At 32.7% G+C, this 22,797-nt stretch overlaps 1 protein-coding gene across 14 annotated transcripts in view; it reads right to left on the minus strand.

The window, feature by feature from the left end:
* The window catches only part of LOC118195800 (dual specificity tyrosine-phosphorylation-regulated kinase 4-like), a 227,095-nt gene that overhangs the window by 63,759 nt on the left and 140,539 nt on the right, over nucleotides 1–22,797 (minus strand). For 6 of the 14 annotated variants that reach the window (XM_085819186.1, XM_085819183.1, XM_035367132.2 and 3 more), the window contains 3 exons: nucleotides 14,056–14,159; nucleotides 8,754–9,148; nucleotides 5,649–5,818 (listed from right to left, as the gene is read on the minus strand). In XM_085819186.1, coding sequence (XP_085675312.1) covers nucleotides 5,649–5,818; nucleotides 8,754–9,148; nucleotides 14,056–14,159 — 669 coding nt within the window. The remainder of the gene's footprint in view (nucleotides 1–5,648; nucleotides 5,819–8,753; nucleotides 9,149–14,055; nucleotides 14,160–22,797) is intronic. The other 8 variants (XM_085819189.1, XM_085819185.1, XM_035367134.2 and 5 more) reach the window with 2 other exon arrangements.

Genomic DNA, 22,797 nt, shown 5'->3' on the forward strand with positions numbered 1-22,797 from the left:
CAAGTGGATAAAATGTTACTGTTTCCGGAATTTAAATTTTTTTTATTGCGAATGCACAGGAAACCGTTAGATTTAGGATTCTAGAGGTACGTAGGTCTAAAACCGATAACAGGAATTCTATAGTTATTACAGTTTCCTTTAATAATGAACACTTATATGAACTAGGTGAAAAATACAGCATTTTAAGCCAAATCTCCTCCACACGCAATGAGTTTACTGTTTGTAAGAAAACATTTATTTTATTTCATGAAATTGCAAATATCGAAATAAGTTCAAGAGAACGTTCTCGCAAGAACTGAATTTATGTGGTGAAAGATTTCAATGTTGCAACTGTACGGGCGACTGCAACTCAAATAACTGCAGGTATAAAAATATAACAATCCTTTCTAATTCCTGATACTTCAGAAACTCTTCTTGCAAAATTAAATAACTTATTTTTAACCATTTAAAAAGACATAGTTATAAGAATTCTTTCATGTGATAAGTAACCAGTGTGCTTTAAAAGTTATCAGGTATTTCTCCCACTTTCCTAGCGTGTTTTCATTGTGTAGTGGTTTTGCACGCTGGGCTGGTATTCCAGAGATCCGCGGTTCGATTCCCGGTGAAGGCGTCGTTCATTTTTCATCACTCCTGCCTTAAAAAAATATCTAATGTCCCTACAGTGGCGCCCGAACTAAAAGATCTGGATGAGGTTTCTCCACACCCAGGATTTGGCGATTGGGTCTCCTGAAAACCTCAGTCGTCCTTTAAAAAGGGGAGTATATAAGGTATTTTTCCTATAATATTTACCAGTAAGTATGATTATTATGCGTTTCTATCACATTGACTAAAAAGTGCAGTTTGTTAAAAAAAGCGGCTGTTGTTATTATTAACAACAGCCGGTTTTTGCTAATGTTAACTAGTTTTAACATGCATTAAAGAAATGACACTGCTCTCAAGATCATATAATCGCGCTAAATACAGAAATAATCCTAGTTTAATGGTCTAATTTTAGCATTTTATTTATGCACAACTGTTATATATTAATTTTTCGCATATTTTAAAAGCACTTGGAATGATTAAATCAAAAATTGATTTAATCATTCCAAGAAACTTAAACTTTGGTTTTAGGAGTTTGGGTTTTTGGAGGAAAAGGATACTTAAAAAGAGAGCATTTAAATTAAAGTCATTAGTTAACCTTGCCATTATTTTAGACTTTTTGTAAACGGAAGTGGAATGCTTGCATTCTTTAAATAACCCTTCTGGGCTAATGCCCTTTTGGCTCATAAACAAAGCTTCTTGAAATAAAAGCAAGTCTATTTTAATTCTGTTTAATAAATACGTGACATAAAAAAGAAGAATATAATTAATTTAATAGAAGTAGTTGAAAGGCAAATTTATAAGAAATTACTTTACAGGCAGGAAACATTTTATGTCGCGAACAACAGAAAAACTTTTTTATGTCACGTATTTACTAAACAAAATTAAAATAGGGCTTGCTTTTCTTTTAAGAAAATTTGTTTATTTATTTATCCTAAAATGTGCTTATTAGAAGCCAATTTAATTAAAGTGTAAGGTATGTTTCAATTTTATAATAGTTATTTTTATTTTATGACACTTTCTTATCTCCTCTAGCTTCAGCTTACAATTCCTTACCAGAATGAGGTTTTTAGAATAGCGTTAAATGCAAATGAGAAGTAGAAAATATTTAAGTTCCAAAGACTTTACGACAGAGAGTTAGGATTCCTGAATAGTGCGCGTTTGCCTTTTGGCTACGTCTATCTAAACTGTTACTACGCTCGGCCGTATTACGTGCCTTTTGATAGCTTCGCTGGCTAATATAATATTACGAGCCAACTACTATAGAATTGTGTTAGCTTCGCCTAAATCTCCTTAGTTAGTCATTAGATAGTTCTTATTTCTCACATTTTGAGCTTAAGCCCAAGTGGAAGCTTTGTTGTACGCTCTGAGAAAGGAGCCAACTGTTTCTTTATGAGCAAATAAAGGGCACTTTCTGAGTTTACGTTTCTGTTCTTTCTGCACTTTCTGAGTTTACGTTTCCAATCAGTAGTTTACTAGGTTCCTCGACATTACATTTAGCAAGAGATAAGAGTGAGGAACCCTGCAAATGAGCATTAATGGCAGACTTCTATCGATTCTTTTCAATCAAATTTAAAAAAAATTACGAATGATAATTCAGAATTAACAAAGAGGCGATTTATTAATTGAATTAAAAATTGTCGCATGAAGTTATTTGTAGTTCTCTCTCTTTCATTATCTTCATATCATCAAAATATATTTTACTGATAGTAAAGGACGAAAATGAAACACAACAGAAGTCTAAATATCCGAAATGTGACCCAGCCGCTTTGGATAACCGAAAATTCCGCATAATTTGGTTATCTATTAAATCTGGCGAAACACTTACGTAGAGATGGAATTTTATATTTTCATTCATCGGATTTTACTTAAGATCAGTTAAACGAAACTAAAATATTTTTACTTCGTTAAAGCAAAATACAAGTACAAATATTACAAAAGCACGTAATTGCTTTTCCTTTAAATTTCAAGAATAATCATTTTTTCCAACATCGATGAATTTTTTAACTTACAAATTAAAAATAAATTTAATAGTAAAAATTAAAGACTTATATGTTTCGTTCCGATACAAAGGAAACAAAGACCTGGTTAGAGTATATAATTACATTTTCTTTAATATTTATAATCTATATACACTCATGTCCATAAATTAAGGATAATTCGGAGTCACGCGAAAATCGAACTCTAAAATAAATATATCACCTGTAAAATCACTACACACATCTTCAAGAAACATATGCAAATTTCAGGAAGTAACCAGATAACACCGATGGTACGTCACAGAGTGTAAGAGAGTGATATATAGGGAATACAGGCAAAGAAGTAAAATTTTTCGCAGGTGCTTTATAAGCATTTCAGTGCAATAACCGAATAGTTATGGCACAAAGGACGCATTTGGATGATTTTTTACGTGGTAGAATTATCGACCGTCTGGAATGTGGGCGTACCCAACTGGAAGTATCAGACGAACTTGGAATTGCCCAGAGTGTCATCTCCAAGCTTTGGCAACGATTCCAAGATGATGGTAATGTTAGTAGACGTTACAGCACAGGTCGCCCCAGAGTTACAACGCCGAATGAGGACCGGTATTTGGCAGTTACTGCCAAAAGGAACAGGCGGAGCACAGCCTCAGACCTGCCTCGTCAGGTCTCTTCAGCCACCGGTACGACAATTTCAAGGCAGACCGTGTACAGACGCTTAGGGCAGATTGGTCTATATGCTCGTAGACCTGTCAGATGCGTTCCACTTACTACAACTCACTGTCGCCTGCGTTAGCCTGAAGTAGAGGGCATTCATTGTGGACACCGCAACAGTGGGCTTGTGTGATGTTTTCCGACGAGTCCAGGTTTAGCTTGCAGTCTGATTCTCGCCGGACTTTCATATGGAAAGCTCCAGGTACCCGCTACCACCAAGGAAACATCATTGAAAGACACCGTTACGGTGGTGCAGGAGTGCTCGTTTGGGGTGGAATTATTCTGAGTTCCAGAACTGACCTGCATGTTCAAATTGGAACCATGACAAGCCAAATCTATCGAGACGTCATTCTGGAACAAATTGTACGTTTTTTTCGGGGTGCCATGGGCACACAATTTGTGTTTATGGATGACAACGCCCGTCCTCACCGTGCAAACATCGTAAGCGAATGCCTTCAATCGGAGAATGTCACCCGTATGGACTGGCCAGCATTCTCACTGGACTTGAATCCAGTAGAGCACGTGTGGAACATGCTTGGCCGACGAGTTGCCGCCCGTCAACCTCCTCCTACATGTCTACCGGAACTTCGGAAAGCATTGCTTTTTGAGTAGTGTAATATGCCCCAAGATCAGATCGATAATTTGATACTTAGCATGTCTAGGCGTTGTACGGACTGTATTGCATCGTCTGGGAGACATACAATGTATTAACAATCATACCAACCATGTAATATTGGTTTTTTGTAAATAGGGTTTTTTTTTTTTTTTTTTTTTTTTTTTTTTTTTTTGTAATTTGCTCCAGGGAGAAAAAATCGCTAATTTTTTTAATAATATCAAACATATAGCAACTTTTTTTCCTCTTTACCTTTTGTTTAATAAATAAGCTTTACAAATAAGTCAAATTTGTTTTGCTTCTAACTCTTCCTTTGCCTGATTTTGCATTATCCTTAATTTATGGACATGAGTGTATTTTCCAACTAATGTTGGTAATGCTTTTATGCTTAAATTCATGTAAATAATATTTAAACCATCTTATAAATACGTACTGTGCTAAATTCGTTTTTGTATTAAATTAGTGAAAAATTAAAACAAAGGAATTAAATAAAAAACAAGCCAGGATTGCCTGTAGAGCTGCTTTTGAGTCACAGAAGACAGGAACAGGAATCCGTCTTAAATAACAGGAAAAAATCCAGATAGTTGGAATCCGGATAATTAGTTTTTTTTATCATATCAAAAGGTTATTAGTTATTAATTTTAAGATATTTCTTGAAAAATCTATTAAAACAAATAAAATCTGCATCGTTTTATGAAATTAAAATGTATCAGTAAGCGTACAAATAATTTCAGTGTAAACCTGGATTAGTAAAATGGCGTGCCTTCTCTTATCATTACTTTAGAAATACTTTCTAGGAAATTACTTTAAAAAATAAATAGTGATGAAAAATTTGATAAAAAGATAATTAAAGTTGTTTCACATGTGCAAATAAGATAGTACTATTTGACCACAGAAAACATGACCTCAGCTGTTATTCTTCTAAAATACTTAGACCTGTTTATAAGAGCTATCAGATAGAAAAACAGGAATTAAAAGAGGTTCGAGGAAGTTGCTTTTGCTAGCTAGTTTAGTGAAGTGTACAGTGAAATGTTACTGTAATAAATCAATTTATGGAGTCTTTTATTAAATTATATTGAATCAAAAATAGAAAAATAAAATAGTTAAAAAAAGATTCTGTGATACAGAACACATGTACAGATTCATACGATTTGGTAAAAACAACACTAGTCGCGGGCAAGTATGCTATGGTTGCAAAGTAGCATGCGCAATTAACTGCTCAAGCTGTGTCCTTTTGCTCATTAAGTTGCCATTCTATAGATGAAATTTACTAGTCAAGCTAAATTTGCCGTAAGTCAGAAGATAAATATTTTAAATTATCAACAAAAGCTCCTTTTTTATCATTTGTGTTTCAACTGCGTCATATAGAACTGCGCTGTTTTGAAATAAATTTGAACTAAACAAGAAATAATTCATCTTTTAAAGAAAGTAGAATAAACGGTATTAATCTCTAACCTCCTAAATACGAATAGCTGCAAAATTATTTGATCTTTAAGCATGGATTTGACATAAGATTTTGTTAATCCTCCAATAAATATCATCATTTAGAATTAGTCGTGGATTTAATTAAATGAGTGATAATTTTTCACATGAAATTTGGGAGGAAAGGTGAATGCAATTCAAAGCAAAAAGTACATTCACTGTTTATTAAAATTAATTAATGATTTTGGGGTCTGTTGGAACGAAGGCCACATCGCGAATGCGATTTGTGAGTTAATCCCTTCCCATTAATCTCTTTCTATTAGAATACACACATATCTCACCTTGATGTAAGATCCATTATCATCGTCGTATCCATGGTTATGTGGCGTTCCTTCCTCTCCTTCAATTTTTGTGGCCTCGAGACCCAGATACCAAATTTCTGGATATTCTCCACTTTGGAGTTCATTTCTCTCGAAGGAATTTAGGCGAGAACCATAATACTTCAATACTTCTAAAAATTAAATTAAGAAGAGTTGAATTTAAAAAAAAATTGCAATTACATATGAAGATCAATACATTCAATCGTATACAACCTTTACTTCAGGTAAGAAACATCTAAAATGTAACTGCAATTCTGTAAATTAAATAAATATAATGTGATGTGTTATGGCTGAAGCAAGTGGAAGATTTTGCGTGCACTTTAATTAACTCTTGTAAACAAATGGCGAATATTTTGTTGTTTTTTCCTTAATTTCTCTTGATTTAACTGATCCTAAACCAAATCCTCTAATTCCATTTGTCTTTAGCATTGTACAATATTTAATTGATTGATATTGTAAGGATCTTAAGTTTTACTAATGTTTATTTTATTTTAAAACTTTACTAGCTTTTCTTATTCTCCACTTTCGGCCAGAATTAAATGCGTTAACTTGTTTATGCAAATTGTACTTGCTAACGCCCAAGTATTTAAGTTGTGGCTTTTTGCCAAGAGTTAGATAGAGAGAGGGAAAGTGAGCCCCTTTGCCACTGTATTCCGCACGAGTTTTCAATCAGCTGCTGTCTGCCTTTAAGGACAGAGGTTTAGTCCTCTTGATACTTAAAACGTATTGTAGTTTCGGCAGTGTGCGTACTACATACGTATTAATTTAAAAGGCCAGTCTTAGTGTTAGTCATTTGTGTAAAGCACTCGAAGTTAACTCTTATTTTTAGTTATTTTAGTTAGTTAGTAGTTTTTATATTTTTACGTTCAGACCGCAAGTGGTTGGTCTTCGTATCCCGAAGTTCCCGCGAGCACCTGTAATATCGTGGAGAATAAAGGGTAAAGTTAACACTTCCTGCTTGTGTCGTCCATTCCACACATATTTCAACATAGCTTAAGTAAGCTCTCTGTTCCTATTCAGGACACGCAATATTCCCGAAACAAATTAAAAGACATACAAGTCCTAACAATATTATTTCAAACAATGAACCTCTTTCTTATGCTGAAGTGATAATATAGTATAATAGATTAAATAGTATACTAAGTCTACTTAAAATTAATAATATGATTAAATAGCATACTAAGTAACTATTAATAATATAGTCTAATAGATTAATTAACATCTTAAGCAACAGTCAATGCAGCAATAGAACGTTCAGAGCACGTTTTAAAAGCATGTCATTTGTCCTGTGACGGTGTGTTACACTCATTTAGAACTTTCAACTCGACGTGCTGTAGCAGTGACAGCCACAACCTTGTTCTTAGTAATAACTTTCAAATTAAAACACTGCAACTATTTTAACCATTTGCAGAATGTATAAAATGTATTATTCACGCTGTATTTAGATAATTATCTAGCTTACGAACAATCATCAGTTTAATGACTTTTTGCATCATTTATATCACCTTTACGTATTAACTGAAAGTTCTACAAATACTAGTATTTAACATGTTATTTTACATTTTAAAACTATAATCTGTAAGCGTAATTCAGAACATTATTGTAATACACTGTGCGTATAAACAGTAACACATAGAGGTAATTCAGAACACCCTAATATATGTATGTTGTATGTTACCGAACTATAGCATATGCACGAAATTCAAAAAGATTTCTTGTCACATATTTGTGTGTATGTTCTTTACACGTTACATGAGTAAGCCATTAACACTAATATTTGATATACTATTTCTTTCACGAAATTGTAATAAATGTGATTTAGAATCTTCGTGTAAACCATTACCCATAAATTCTTCAGTACCCCACGCTTTATATTTTCTGAGCAAACTATTTCGCAGAGCAAAACCTTTCAGCAAAACAAAAGTAGTATCTTCATACATATGAAAGCTAAAATAAAGTTTCATAAATACAGTAATCGATTTTATATGAAATGGTGTTAGAAACAGTGTGAAAGTCATAAAAATCTTACGAGATTTAAATGATATGAGTTAAAAACTGTAGATGTCATATTTTCAAGGATAACCACAAGTTTAGTTTATTTGATTATGCAGAAGCACTCGAGGACTATGGGCCCACGAGGAGGAATGTCTTCGGAAAGGACTTTCTAGCGAAAATTGGCTCGTATCCAGGTTTCAGATGTGGAAAACCACGAAGATTCCCAGGCAGCCAGATAACCAGAGCAAGATCTGCATTAATTGAAAAACTTCTAAGCTTATATACACAATGTTCTCAGTTAGATAGGCAAAATAATGCTTCATATGGCTTTCGAAAATAGCATATTTTTCTCTAAAGAGTTGTAAGGATTATGTTAATTTTATCAACAGTTAAAGTTTGAGTTAAAATTCCTTTCCTATCGATTCTTACTTCAACTTACTACTTCCTGCCAGAACGTATTTTTAGAATCACGTCTGAATGTTAATGAGGAGAAGCGGTATATAACAGCGAAGTTCTAAAGTCTTAGGAAGAGAGATACCAGATATTCTGGCTGCACACGTCCGCCTTTCAGGCTACTCTCTCGTAAGGTATTATCACACTCGGCCGTACTTAAGGCCCTTGATAGCTTCGCAGTTAAGTAACGTTAAGAGGCCAACTCTGTTAGAATCTTGATAGCTTCGGTTATATCTATTTAGTTAAGAATAGTTTAGTTTAAGTCTTAGTCTCTTAAGTTCAATCCCAAGTGTCGGCTTTATTGTACAACTCCAAGACGGAGTTTTGTTAAACTTTAATTTGAATAATAAAGGCATATTTTACCCTTCTATTTTGTTGTTTCCTGTCACACAAACTCAAGCGATTATTCGCTTATCAATTATTAAGATTCTTCACTTCTATCAGTAACTTAGAATTACACAGTGGGGAATCCTACAGAGTATTTTTATTTTGTAAATGAATTCCTCTTTCACCTTCCATAGAAAAACAAGAAGACAAAGGTCCCTTTTCCCCCGACAGTATTTGGTTTCCGTTAAAAAAAGAGGAGGGGGAAGGAAAGAAAAGAAAAAAATGACTCACCGTTTGGAAGAAGGGGCAATCTTCTTCCATAGGGATCGTATCTCGCTGCCGGATGACTATTCTCCCCGAAAGAAGCCGGTGGGGATATCCATCTCTTAGGAAATATCGTTGGGTCTTCATCCAATCGAGAATTTCCATCTTCAGTGTCACTACTGTCCCCGGAGTCCAGTGGAGGAGGCAAACGGTGGCGGTCCAGAAGGGGAAGTGGCTCCTCTGTTTCTCTAGGGACTGGAACCCTCTGAACGGGTAATCTCTGTTGCTGCACGGTTAAGATGCTGGGGAGACTCGTAGATTTATCAGAACCTAGTCGGCTATAGCCCGTGTGCTCTGCCGCACGGAGGTGAATCCTAGGAAACAATGAACTGCTGGAATCAGAAGGGTCTGGACTTCTTCTTCTAAATATTAAAAATAACAGTAAAGTGTCAGAACTACATTATTCTTAACGTTAGGGTAGACATATCAGGGGAAGAAAAGCTAAGAATACTAACTTTCTAGATATTTCGTTTACATACTAAACGGCAAAAGTATCAACATTTCACTTCTTTTTTTCAGTTTAAGCGCTGGAGCAAAAGATGCAAAAAAGTGTATAAATCTAAATATATCTATACAAGCACATATACAAGGAAGAATGAAAAAAATATAACACGGTAATAATAAATTAAAATCACTTAGTAATGCTTATTTAAAAATATGCTTTCCTGAGTTATCCATGCTTGCCATCTCGTCGGTCTAGGTGAAGATATGATTTAACCAATTAACGCCAGGTGACACTTAATTGAAAACATATATGAAGAGAGAGCGTGAGAAGAACAATGAAGGGTAGTTATCTATTTATAATTACTGAAAATGTGAAATAAACGAATATTCATCAAAGGACGAAAAGACACTTCTGGCGATACATATGCAAAGCTTCAATGGTTTATGAGTTGAACTTTAATAAGGTCATTTATGGCAAGAAGTCCATTCCGGGCAATGAAATAAAAGTGGCAATGCGTTATTAACTACCTATGCACTCGGTCAGAGAAGGTTTCCTCGTTACCTCGTATGATGATGACACTAAACATCACACATGCACTGAACACCGTAAATTATGCTAAAAATTAACACGCATGGTGATCTCAGTCCTATTTACGCGTACTCAACTAATAAAAGTACTAAACCTGTTCTATTTTTGACTGTCCTTTGTATAAAAGATAAAAATAGAAAGTGCTTATTGACAAAATTGTTTATAAGAATAGTATAAGTGTTGAAACATTAATGAACAGGAACGTACAAATAAAAAACAAGTAGCATATAGCAGAATTGTTGAAAATTCTGAATGCAGTTATATTTCAGTAAAATTATATACGTAACATAATAAACAGCTGAATAAGAAACTTGAAAAAATGTAAGTATAGCATAGATACACTGCAAATTCAAGAATATTGAATTAAAAAAAATTACTGTTTATTTTTAATTCAGTTTTCCAAGTATATTCTGGGTTTCATTCCTGTTCCGAGATTTCCACATGATTGATTTCCATAATATAATAGTGATTCGATTACAGAAGCCTGAAAGTTTTCTACAAACTAAATTCAGAACTTTTAGAATAGATAGCAAAGTCGCTGAACACTAGGAGTTCTGTCCGAGGCTTGAATTCCGTAATGAACGGGCCGGCCGTGGGCGCTTCCGTGGTTTTTCTCCTATGTAACGTGTACACGAGCCAGTTTCCTGTAGCAAGTCCTCCACGAACACATGTACTGAAGTGACAAAAGTCATGAGATACCTTCTAATATTTTGTCGGTCCTCCTTTTGCCCGGCAAAGTGCAGCAACTCGACGTGGCATGGACTCAACAAGTCTTTGGAAGTCCCCTGCAGGAATATTGAGCCATGCTGCCTCTATAGACATCCATAATTGTGAAAGTGTTGACGGTGCAGGGTTTTGGGCACGAACTGACCTCTGGATGATGTACCATAAATGTTCGATGGTATTCATGTCGGGCGATCTAGGTGGCCAGATCATTCGCTGGAATTGTCCAGAATGTTCTTCTAACCAATCGCGAACAATTGTGGCCCGGTGACATGGCGCATTGTCATCCATAAAAATCCCATCGTTGTTTGAGTACGTGAAGTCCATGAATGGCTGTAAGTGATCTCCAAGTACTTGAAGGTATCCATTTCCAGTCAATGATCGGTTCAGTTGCACCAGAGGGCCGAGTCCATGCCATGTAAAAACAGCCCAGACCATTATGGAACCACCACCAGCTTGAACAGTGCCTTGTTGACAACTTGGGTCCATGGCTTCGTGGGGTCTTCGCCACGCTCGAATCCTACCATCAGCTCTTACCAACTGAAATCGTGACTCATCTGACCAAGCCACGGTTTTCCATTCGTTTAGGGACCAACCGATATGCTCACGAGCCTACGAGAGTCGCTGCAGGTGATGTCGTGCTGTCAGTAAAGGCACTCGAGTCGGTCTTCTGCTGGCATAGCCCAATGAAACCAAATTTCGCCGCACTGTCCTATCGGACACGTCCTTCGTACGTCCCACATTGATTTCTGCGGTTATTTGACGCAGTGTTGCTTGTCTGTGAACACTGAAAACTCTACGCAGACGTCGCTGGTCTCGGTCGTTAAGTGCAGGTGGTCGGCCACTGCGCTGTCCATGGTGGGATGTTATGCCTGAAATTAGATACTCTCGGCACACTCTTGACACTGTGGATCTCGGAATGTTGAATTCCCTAACGATATCCGAAATGGAATGGCCCATGCGTCTAGCTCCAACTTCCATTCCGCGTTCAAAGTCTGTTAATTCTCTTCGTGCGGCCATAATCACGTCAAAGCCTCTTTACATGAATAACTTGAACACAAATGAATGCCCTGCCAAAGCACTTCGCATTTATACATTTTCTACGCGATATTACTGCCATCTGTATATTTGAATATTGCTATCTTATGACTTTTGTCACTTCAGTGTATCTCACCTTAAAGGCAGATAGCTCTCAAGTGCTTTGTCATAATTAAATAAACCAAATCAAAACCTTAAATATCTTTGCCACAAAGATTTTGGCATGTGAGAAAATAAGCTTTTCCATTTTAAATCTTATTTAGAAATAAGAACATATAATAATATAGAAATAAGAAACGATACGCACACGGATAGCATAGTAATACTGATAGGATCATTGAATCAGCATATACAGTGCATTACTGCAAATATTGAAAAATATCAGAGCATAATTTGCAGAAAAATTCACTGGATCGCAAACAGCATTCATGATTTATGATCGTCATTAAAAGTGGGACATACTTCGACAGAGTGACACTATTTATTTTAAAATAGCATCCGGAAGATAATAACTTAATGTAATAATATATGAAGCCCGACAAAACTTTAGAAATGTGGTGTAAGTGCATATATTAATTAAACAATAGCTATTTATTGTCAAACATAAAGTTTAGAGGCTTTTTTTGCATAAATCTCTTTCCAAAAAATATAATGATGCATATTCTCATACATTTTCTGTATATAAATATATTATATACATTCCTGTAGATAAATATATTATATACATTCCATTATGTACATTCCTGTAGATAAATATATTATATACATTCCATTATGTACATTCCTGCAGATAACTATATTATATACATTCCATTATATACATTCCTGTATATAAAATTATATTAGGTTGAAACATAAAAATAGCGTTCATTCCTAAACTTTTGTGATGTGATGCTTAAAGCAATTTTTTAATGTAGAAGTTCTTTCTAACAAAGAAATTACAGTTCATTCCTATATCTCGCAAAATTTTATTTATTTTTTAATACTAATGCACTGTTTCTGTCTTTATTCTTTTCTAGCAAAATGCAAGATATTATTATCGTATAAATTTTACTTCTGCTTTTCGATACATAATAATTACATAGAGCTAATATGACTAGAAAAAATGGAAATTTAAAGTCTTTTAAATGTTTTGATCACCGTTAATTTTGGTCCGAAACTTAACGTGTTTTTAAACACTTGAAATGTACAAAAAGGCATCAAACAGCAAATGAATATTATTTTAATAACAGAATTTGCTCAAAAAGGTTTGAGGACTTCATCGCATTTTAACTCCCACTATGTTCAATGAATATAGGAATTTCAGCATTCCAGTAATTTTTAGATTTCTCAATAAAATATATTTTAATAACTTCCTGTAGAGTTTTTTGATGCATGAATTTCATATATCATAGTCTATCTTTTTGGTAGTTAATGCTCTTTGAATGTTCAGTTATAAGCTGCTTAAAAGATACAAAAGCTCTCATATGAATACATGATGGTTTATAATCTTTAATATTGAAAAATCAGGTAAGAACTCTTTCCTCTACTTCGTACATTATTTCTTGAAATGGGAGATAATTTTAAATGCTCTTTGTTAACATAATGTTCTCTCTCAAGCAGATAAGTCTGCATGCATTGGTGCTTCAAATTAGAGAGCTTTCAGGAAACATCTACAATTCATTTTGAATTTAATCACAATTTTTAAATTAACTTCCTGAATCTGTTTATATGTTTACACATATGTCTAGTTTCTTTCAGTCTGAAATCAAAAAGACCACATGTTAGGAAGTAAAAACTAGAAATTTAAAACCTACATCATAATTAGGTTAACAAGTTTGAAGTAAAATATTTTGGATTCTGCAATTTCGTAATAAAATAGAGAATTACACGTTCATGTCCAGTTGTGAACATAAAAAACTTTTATACAGAAGTTTGAATTGAATTGGAAAATATTTTCATCTATATGAGTTAGATTTTCTTCTAATCTTATTTTCTTAAGATATCTCTGAAGATATTTAGACACAACTATATGACAAAATGTCATGCTGCGAATTCGTGAGAATCATTGCGAAGTTTCACTGCAGCTCAGAACTAATGAGAACAATATTTTAAGAATAGCGTGTGCTTGCTTATTAATTTCATCTGACATAAAAAGCTTCAAATTCATTACCATTTCAGCAGGTTGTTATTTGTTTGGTAAAATGATATAGTGACGTTTTAAAAAGATTTCAATGAAAACACTGCCATTATAAATGTCAAAACTGAAAATCTACATGCTGTCGTTTATAAAAATTACGTAATTTCGTGCGCTTTGCATATTCTTAAGACTAAGTAAATGAGAACGGGAGTTTTACATTGTTGATAAACACCTTAGTTTGATATTTAAATCTCGCCTAATACATATTTCTTTAGACTGACAGAAGAAACGGAAATACAGAACAGAAATAACAAAAAATATAATTTTTTAAATTAAAATAAAGCTTTCATAGCTACCTGTGATTTAGAGAAGCAAGTGTAGAGGAACCAGTTGTCAAGTGGAGCTGACTACTGAAAGCGCACCCAAGGCGTCCAATTGGTTCCCTGTGCACACCGGGACTCTGTAAAAAAGGATTTATAAAGCACAACAGCTTAAAGAGCTAAAATGCTCGTTTTAATGAAAATCTGCGTTACTAAAACCACATTAATTATTAGTTTCATATACCACAAAAGGCATATAATTCAAAAGAACCATATTTTGAAAGCTAAAAATATTTTGTCTGAATATAAATAAGATTGCCTCACTCTATATAACATGCATATAATTTTTTTAAATTATTATTTTAGTAGCAGTTGTAAAGTAATGTGATAGCTATTTTGACGCAATAATTAATATATTTAATTAATAATTACCATTGTGATTACAAATTTAAATAAAAATCTCCTGCTTTCTATCTGCGATTAGGTGGAATGATTAAATAATAATAAATATCATAGTTTAATAGCTATAAACAAAATGAAAACCATTGCTCGGAATATGAAAAATTATATATATAATGTGAAAGTGTTCATTTATGAACATATAATAATGTCAGAAGTCAAAATAATAATGCTAGTTTTAAATTTTAAATTTAATTTGAAAATTTAGTTCCTTCAGAGGAAACTAGCTGATGGGACTACCATTAAAAAAGGTGAAGGATTAAATTATTTTATATAATTTAAAAAAATTTCTAGTTCAAAAACTGATGATGCTGATTTTGAACGAAACATTTTTAGTTTATCGTTTTATATCATCTTTTATCACGTACTTCATAAAATGTGTTTAGTAATAAATGCTGACTTAATTATTTCAACAGTATCCCTTCATTTACAAATGTACCATTAAATATCTGCAAATATAATATTTTAATTACTCATGTCATCTATTATATGACATTTCAGTCCGACTAAAGTGAGTATGAAGAAAACTATGTTCTTTCTAAGTATCTGAAATGCTACATTTATTTATTTGAGAATTTAACTAAAATTTCATTGCCTTCTCAAACACGTCACATATTTATCTGTATTGTTTTGAAAATGTATTTGAACTTTTACTCTTTGCAATAGAAAGCACATCTCTCTCTCTCTTTATAAAAATCTAAAGATTACAAAAAAAAAGGGGGGGAGGGGGCGAGAGGTGATACAAGGAAATAGGCGGAACATTAAAAATATGAGCTAGGAATCGCAACGTAAAAATTCCTTTACTCTTTCTCGCTCTCTGCATATTTGTACAGTTACACATATTACACAGTACAATTAACACACAGCTATATAACACACAGAAAGAGCTAATAGAATACAAATTTTTGTTGCTATTTTCCGCCCAACTTCAAGATGCATTACGTTACGGGGACTGAACGACATACAGGTGATTTAAAATTCGAAATTCAAAATATTAAGAAATGCTTGACTCTAAGTAAAATGTCTGTAAAATAATTTCTTACGTAACATGGCATTAGAAGGCGGCATTAAAAAGGAAATAACATTTTTGTTTAGCTATTACAACAGCCTTGAAACTAAATGACTTCAATTAATCACGGCACTCTAATCAAATACAATTTCTTATGAGCGCTCAACGATTTTATTTTTAGTCGCATGTGAATGAGAATGTTGTGATAACTAAAAAAATATTTTTTATTTCCAATCACTTAACATAAGCCGGATAACTTAATCTCTTTTACATATACTTTAAATAGCAATATCACAATTTTTTCTCCTAAGATAAAGCAAGTGTCTCTCCTCAGTCACTTTCTTTTTAAGGATTGGATGAGAATAACCGCACTTATCATTTAGCCTTCTTATCATTGACAGCGTTGCTAATTTCACTGTAGTACAGATGCGCTAGATTGGCAAAAAAGGCAGAACAGGAAGAAGTGAAAGGGACATCACAACTTCACCAAACAGTTTAACAAGTATAACCCCACTTCTTTAACTGTAAATTTCCGTTCCAGTTGTGATGAAATAGGGATTCGAAAGTCCATTCCCACCTTCATCCCCTGTTACCATATGGCTCAAGAGAACATTTTGCTCGCCAGTATTTTATGTGCTCTCATTACACACAGGCACTATACACTTAAAAATATCCAAGTCTTTCCTAGGATTCCAGTCTGCGACTTCACAGTTTGCTAGCCAGCATCACTAATCACTATGCTGATCAAAGCAGCAAGAAAAAGAGAGACATTCATGCTTTCTCCGGTATTCGAACTTGGATCAAGAGTACAGCAGCCGGTTCTTCCACCAAGACAGGGCGGTTGTAAATTACTGTTGACTAATAAATATCGCTTATAACCTCTAATATATATCAGCATCCTATATTTAAATACACTTGCATTTAACCATCCTATATTTCCCAAATTATTTTTCTACATATTGATTGATAAATAAATTAAATAATTATTGAATTATATAAATATAGAAAATTACAGAAACTGAGTTTTACTTGCTCAAAAATATGTTTTTCATTAAATACATTACATATATACTCGAATTATTAGTAAAATCGAAGGAAATTTTATTGAGACACATATGCACATTTAAAAGAAAAATTTGATAGAATTGTTTACAACCAATGATATAGTGCAATTTATCCGAATGCTTTCATAAGGAGCAATATAATAATAAAATTTGTTCATTCATTTGAAACTTAAACGTGGTCTTACCTAGTTCCTACGAGAACTGTAAGGTAAGAGAAAAACATTGAAATTTAATTAAAACTAATACAAATAGGAGACATAAAACGAAAACAAGATTCAAATTAAATATTCAAATACGAGAGCAGAAGAATTCACAAACTGTTAAAAGATACCTGTGCTATTAATGAGATCTAGCTCTTAGCTTTTTCAGTTTTACAAAATGAAAGAATAGTAAAAAAAATAAGCCTCGTAATCTAAGGCTGAATTAAAAATACTCTTCATAATTATTTTCTATAATTAATGAATTAACTATTAATTCCAATTTAGAAAGATACATATAACCTTTGATGCAATAAAAAGGAGGATGAAAAACTTAGAAAATGTCACTGAAGTGAAATAAATCCTAATCAGCCCCTCACCTTGCTTAAACTATTACTTATTAGAGGTATGAAGTTGCACATAAAATCTTTAAATTAATCGAAATCAGATTAAATCGAAAAATCAGAATTTAACTTGTTTATGTATGAAAGTAGAGAAATAGACGAGACTGAATATAAAATTAAATATATAATACGGCAGACTTAATTTCAAGAATCACGACTGAGTTTTTTTAACTCATATTAGCTTCCTGATAAGCCAAAACATTCTTAAATAAACAAATAATTTAAAATACTTCATAATTTAGTTTAATAAAAATTCTACGTAAAGCAAAACAAAAATGAACTAACATAAAATAACATAAAATACAGTTCATAGTGCAAACGAAAGAAGAAATGATAAGGCCGCCACTTTATGACAACCAACTCTATAATATAAAAGGTTACAAAAAAAGAAAGTTTAAATATTAAATGTTTGAAACCAATATTTGTTGTGAAAAAATGCAAAGAAATCCAGTAAATCTAAAAATGCTGCTGTTACTGCTATATAGTATCTTAATAGTATTCAATATCAGTTACAAAAGTAAAATAATAAAAAAATGGGAACTACTCTGAATTAATGTATAAAGAAACAATAAAAAAACATAATTATTTCAGTAAATAAATTTTCTAAGTAATGGTTATAATTTAAAATCTTTATAATAAGGTATAATTCGAAAAAGCAAATTCAGAGAACGGTTTGCTTGTAAACTAAGTAATACAATTATGTTACTCAAACTAAAATAATTAATTAATAAACAAAATACAGTTTTATGTCCTCTGACTATGAGAACTATGAAATTAACTACGAGACCTCAAAAATGTATTAAATAAAAAAATACGATTGAGATGAAGAACTTTTAACTAAGTAACATGTATTAAAATCATGTACAGTTTTCGAATAACTGGAAATGAAAACCATTATTTTAAATGTTACGTTAGCTATACATGGGATACTGAGAAACACATACCGAAAAGCTAAGAAAAGCATAATCCTCAAATGTAAATTACTTTATAAGTTAGAAGTCAATCAATAAAAAAATTAGAAAGAAGAATGAAAATTATAAGAAAGAATAGTAAATTCCAGTAAACAGACTTGAGAAATCCTGTAAATATGTAATAAAAGTTTATGCATATATTATATACATAATATATAATATATTATATTGAACATAAAAAGTGAAAATAGGAATATTTTTAGAATCCTAGCACCTTGGCTGCGAAGATTTAATAATCAAATTAATGAAAATGAAAAGAGCTCCTATGAATAATGCAAATTTAGACAAAAACTAGGAATTCCAATTTGAAGTCGACATCAGTTCCAACCAACAATGTACCATCTACAATAAATAAATAAATAAATAAATAAAAAGGAGAAAAGAAAAATTACATTTTTAAAAAGAAAAATGTAAATTAAGAAAAAAAGACGGATGTGTACACCACATGACTTCCTTGTACATAATATGAAATTATACGCATTTTTTCCTGCTTTTCATTTAAACTTATTGAATTGAATTAAATCTACTTCGTCGATAGCGCATAAACCACAATAGAATAAATACACTCTTTAAAACTCACTATATTTGTTTACAATAGCAACACTCTGGCGCTAAGTTCACTTAACATCTTTACATCACATTTATTTTATAATTCAGAATGCATAAAAATTATATTATCTGAAGAACTATCTAATCATTGCCACATGTTCTATTCAAATATTATAATAAATCTAAAACGATGTGCAAAAGAAATTAAACAAATAAAAAAGAAAAGTTTTTCACAGACGATTCAGCGCCGCTTACCTAATGCGCATGCTCTACTCGTAAGCATACTTCCCTGTCCGAGACAGACTGGGGACAATATTTGCTGCTAATACGAAACACTTATTTCCTCGAAATTCATTAGAGATATATTTCTCCTTCAATTAATTCTGTTCTCAGTTTGCGAGAAGGCAAAAATGCATAAAACCTCAAAATATCTTTATTAAAAATTGAAAAATATAGAAAAAATAAAACCACTAAATACAGTTAAAACAATAAAAAAACACAATTTTAAAATTAAAATTAGAGTTTCTACGCAAAAACAAGCAATTCGGCCAGCAGGTAACAAGGTTTTCGGTGCAAAAAAAATGAGTTTAATTTTGGTCCCACTCGGCAAAACGACAGGTGCAGAAACTGAATTCATTATTCTGATAAGTTTCAAATGTAAACAAATATGGCTATGATAAACAAAAGTTAGGCTTAACCGCATTTAAACAACTTTTAAATTGTTGATAAATCTGTAACTATTGCATGCAGATTAACTAAAGACATAAAAACACTAGCCGGAATATAAGAACAACATAATTCAATCATTTTTAAAGCACAAAACACACGATTTACCAACATATAACAATTTAAAAAAACTGAGCTCACGAAGACGAGTAACATAGTGGGTGTATATATACTTTTGGTGCGGTCGATTGCAACCAAAAAGATATATGCACAACTACATATTATAGCAGTCCTATATACAAAGTTTTAACGTTCTGAGATTACTCATTTTTGAGTTATGCGAGACACATACATACAGTGGTGGCCAAAATTGTGGACACTTTTGGAAATTTTTATGTTTTTGAACTTTGTATGCTTATAGAAAATGTTACGTTTCGCAAAATGCAAACTTGTATATATCCTTTTAAAGAGAATTTATTACTGAATTCAATACAAAACACAAAATTCAATTATTTGCAATACAAAAAAAGTTATATGTACTTTATTATAAATAAAAAACACATTTATGAAGTGGTTTGTAATGTCTAGCTTTCCTGGCCAATCACTGTTCTTGTTCTGAGAACCAATCGAATGTTAGTAACTGCCAGTAGAAGCTGACATCATGTTTACACTTGAAACAATTCTTTATTTTGCTTTGTTCTGTAGAAGGAGGACCTGTTTCTTATACACTGCAATTACAAGTAGGAATTTTTGTAAAAATGTTTAATATTTAGTCAAGAAGCAATGACATCAAATAAAAGAGTAGATTGGACACCTAGAAAGAGATGTAATATTATTGTTTTACGAGAAAGTAGTCTTTCCTATGCTGAAATTGCAAGACAGGTGGGTGGTTCAGTGACTACATCTGGAGTCCGAAAGTTTTGTTTACGATATCAGGAGACAAATTCAATAAAAAACAAAGAAGGAAAAGGCCGAAAAAGGTGCACCACATCTATTGATGGCAGAAGAATAAAAAGACTATGTCTCCAAGATAGAAAAATGTCATCAGCGGCCATCAGAAGTGATCTGAATGATGCTGGTGTTTCTGTCAGTTCAAGAACAATCAGGAGAAGATTAACAGATGTTGGACTAAGAGGTAGAATTCAACGAAAAAAGCCTTATCTTAATTTCCAGCAACGAAAAAAAAAAAGACTACAGTGAGCAAAGCAACACATTAATTGGACAGATGCACAAGTTATATGGAGTCATCAAACTAAGATATCGTTATTCGGTAGTGATGGGCGAAAATATGTAAGACGTAGAATAGGAAAAGAGCTACATCCTGACTGCATTCAAGCAACTGTGACGAACCCAGTTAGTGTTATAATTTGGTCATGCATGTCAGCAGATGGTACTGGTCGCCTTCGTGTCATCGATGGGACTCTGAATGCCAGAAAATACATTGACACTATTCTAGAACCAAAACTTCTACCTTCCATCAGAGATCTCTTTTCCAACAATGCTTCGTTTATTTTTCAGCAGGATTCTGCTCCTTGCCACACGGCCAAAATATCGAAAGAGTGGTTTCGTACAAAGAGCATTAATTGTTGTCATGACCAGGAAACAGACCTGACCTCAATCCTATCGAAGATTTGTGGCACCGTTTGAAAACTCTTGTCCGAATGAGGCGCCCATCAAATAAAAGGGAACTAATTGAGGCTATAATTGTTTCCTGGCATCACGTAATAACGAAAGAAGAGCTTAAAACTCTTGTCAGCTCAATGAAACGTCGATGTGAAGCTGTAATCAAAAATAAAGGGTACCCTACTAAGTACTGATAACTCACTGCAATCATCACTATCCAATGTATATCGATAACTATTATCGTTTAACTTTTTTTTGTATTGCAAATAATTGAATTTTGTGTTTTGTATTGAATTCAGAAATAAATTCTTTTAAAAATGATATATACAAGTTTGCATTATGTGAAACATAACGTTTTCTATAAGCATACAAAGTTCAAAAACATAAAAATTTCCAAAAGTGTCCACAATTTTGGCCACCACTGTATATAGGTACGTACGTACAGACGCTACGAAACAATCTCTTTTGAATCCATTTTAAATCAGTTTTATAATTGGTTTGTGGAAAAAGAGTCCTTTATTCTGTCCTTACACACAGATATCACGCAAAAACATTCTTGAATTGCATTCGGTAGCGGTCAAAATGGAAATTTTTCTTGAAATATGATACCCAGAATTTTTCATGATTACAATACTTCCTTTAGTTCGTATAAGGAAGTAAAAAAATTAAGCTTAGATACACCTAATTAACTTTTAAATTGTTAGTAATTCTACAAATATTGCATGCAGGTTAACTAAACACATAAAAATCTTAACCGGAAGATAAGACCAACATAATTCACTCATTTTTAAAACAAAAAATGCACAATTTACAAATATATAAGAATAAATAAAATGAGCTCACTGAGATGAATAACAGAGTGGGTATATATATATTCGCACTGAATGAATTTAAGATCATACAACATATATATATATACATATATATATATATATATATATATATATATATATATATAATATATCAAGCAAGGTAGTTATTACAATACTGAATGACCAATTTGGTCTAGAACATCTTGCGCAATATGCTGCAAAATAAGTAAATTAGAAATTGTAGTAAGCTCGCCTAAAAGTTACCAGGAGCTGTTGCTCCAAAAAGTTTCAACACGTTTAAAAAAAAATTAATACATATGAAAATCAAACCATTTAACAGGTAAAACATTAAAAAAAAAAATCAGATAAAAAAGTAAGCGGAAAATGGTAAATTAGCTTAACTCGACTTCCAAACTGGCTTTTCAAGGGAAATTTTTTTGATTTGAACGTCGAATCAAGCTAACCCCACTACGCGTTTCGCCGAAACAGACAATTGAAACTTTTTCGCTACAAAATTTTTTAATTTAGACAAAGTGTCTTGGAAAATTTTAATAGTCTCAATTCTTTGTTCCAATTTCCCGACGCGTCCGCACAAAAGGACACATTAAGGTGTTAAAATATGTAAAAACTATTCCGACACATCTAAAATCTAGACTAAAATAAAAATCAAAATAAAAACAAAAATAAACAGCGGTCTGCTATTAGTCCTAAATATACAAAAACATACGGGCTGGGCCTGCAAGCTTAAAGATTTATAATTTTATACCTTTGTTGCGTCGATTGCAACCAAAAAGGAGGTTCACAACTACATGTTATATCAGTCACATATACAAAATTTCAACGTTTTGAGACTACTCGTTTTTAAGTTATGCTAGTTACAAACATACATACGTACGTACGACGACACGGAAAAGTCTCTTCTGAAAATCAGTTTTATAATTCGTTTGTCGAAAAAGAGTCCTTTTCGCGCAGATATCACGGAAAAACATCGTTAAATTGCATTCCATAGCAGTCAAAATGGATA

Source organism: Stegodyphus dumicola, chromosome 6 (genome assembly GCF_044657685.1).
Source record: "Stegodyphus dumicola isolate Sdum_Otavi_A_Nest chromosome 6, ASM4465768v1".
Classification (NCBI taxonomy): Eukaryota; Metazoa; Arthropoda; class Arachnida; order Araneae; family Eresidae; genus Stegodyphus; species Stegodyphus dumicola.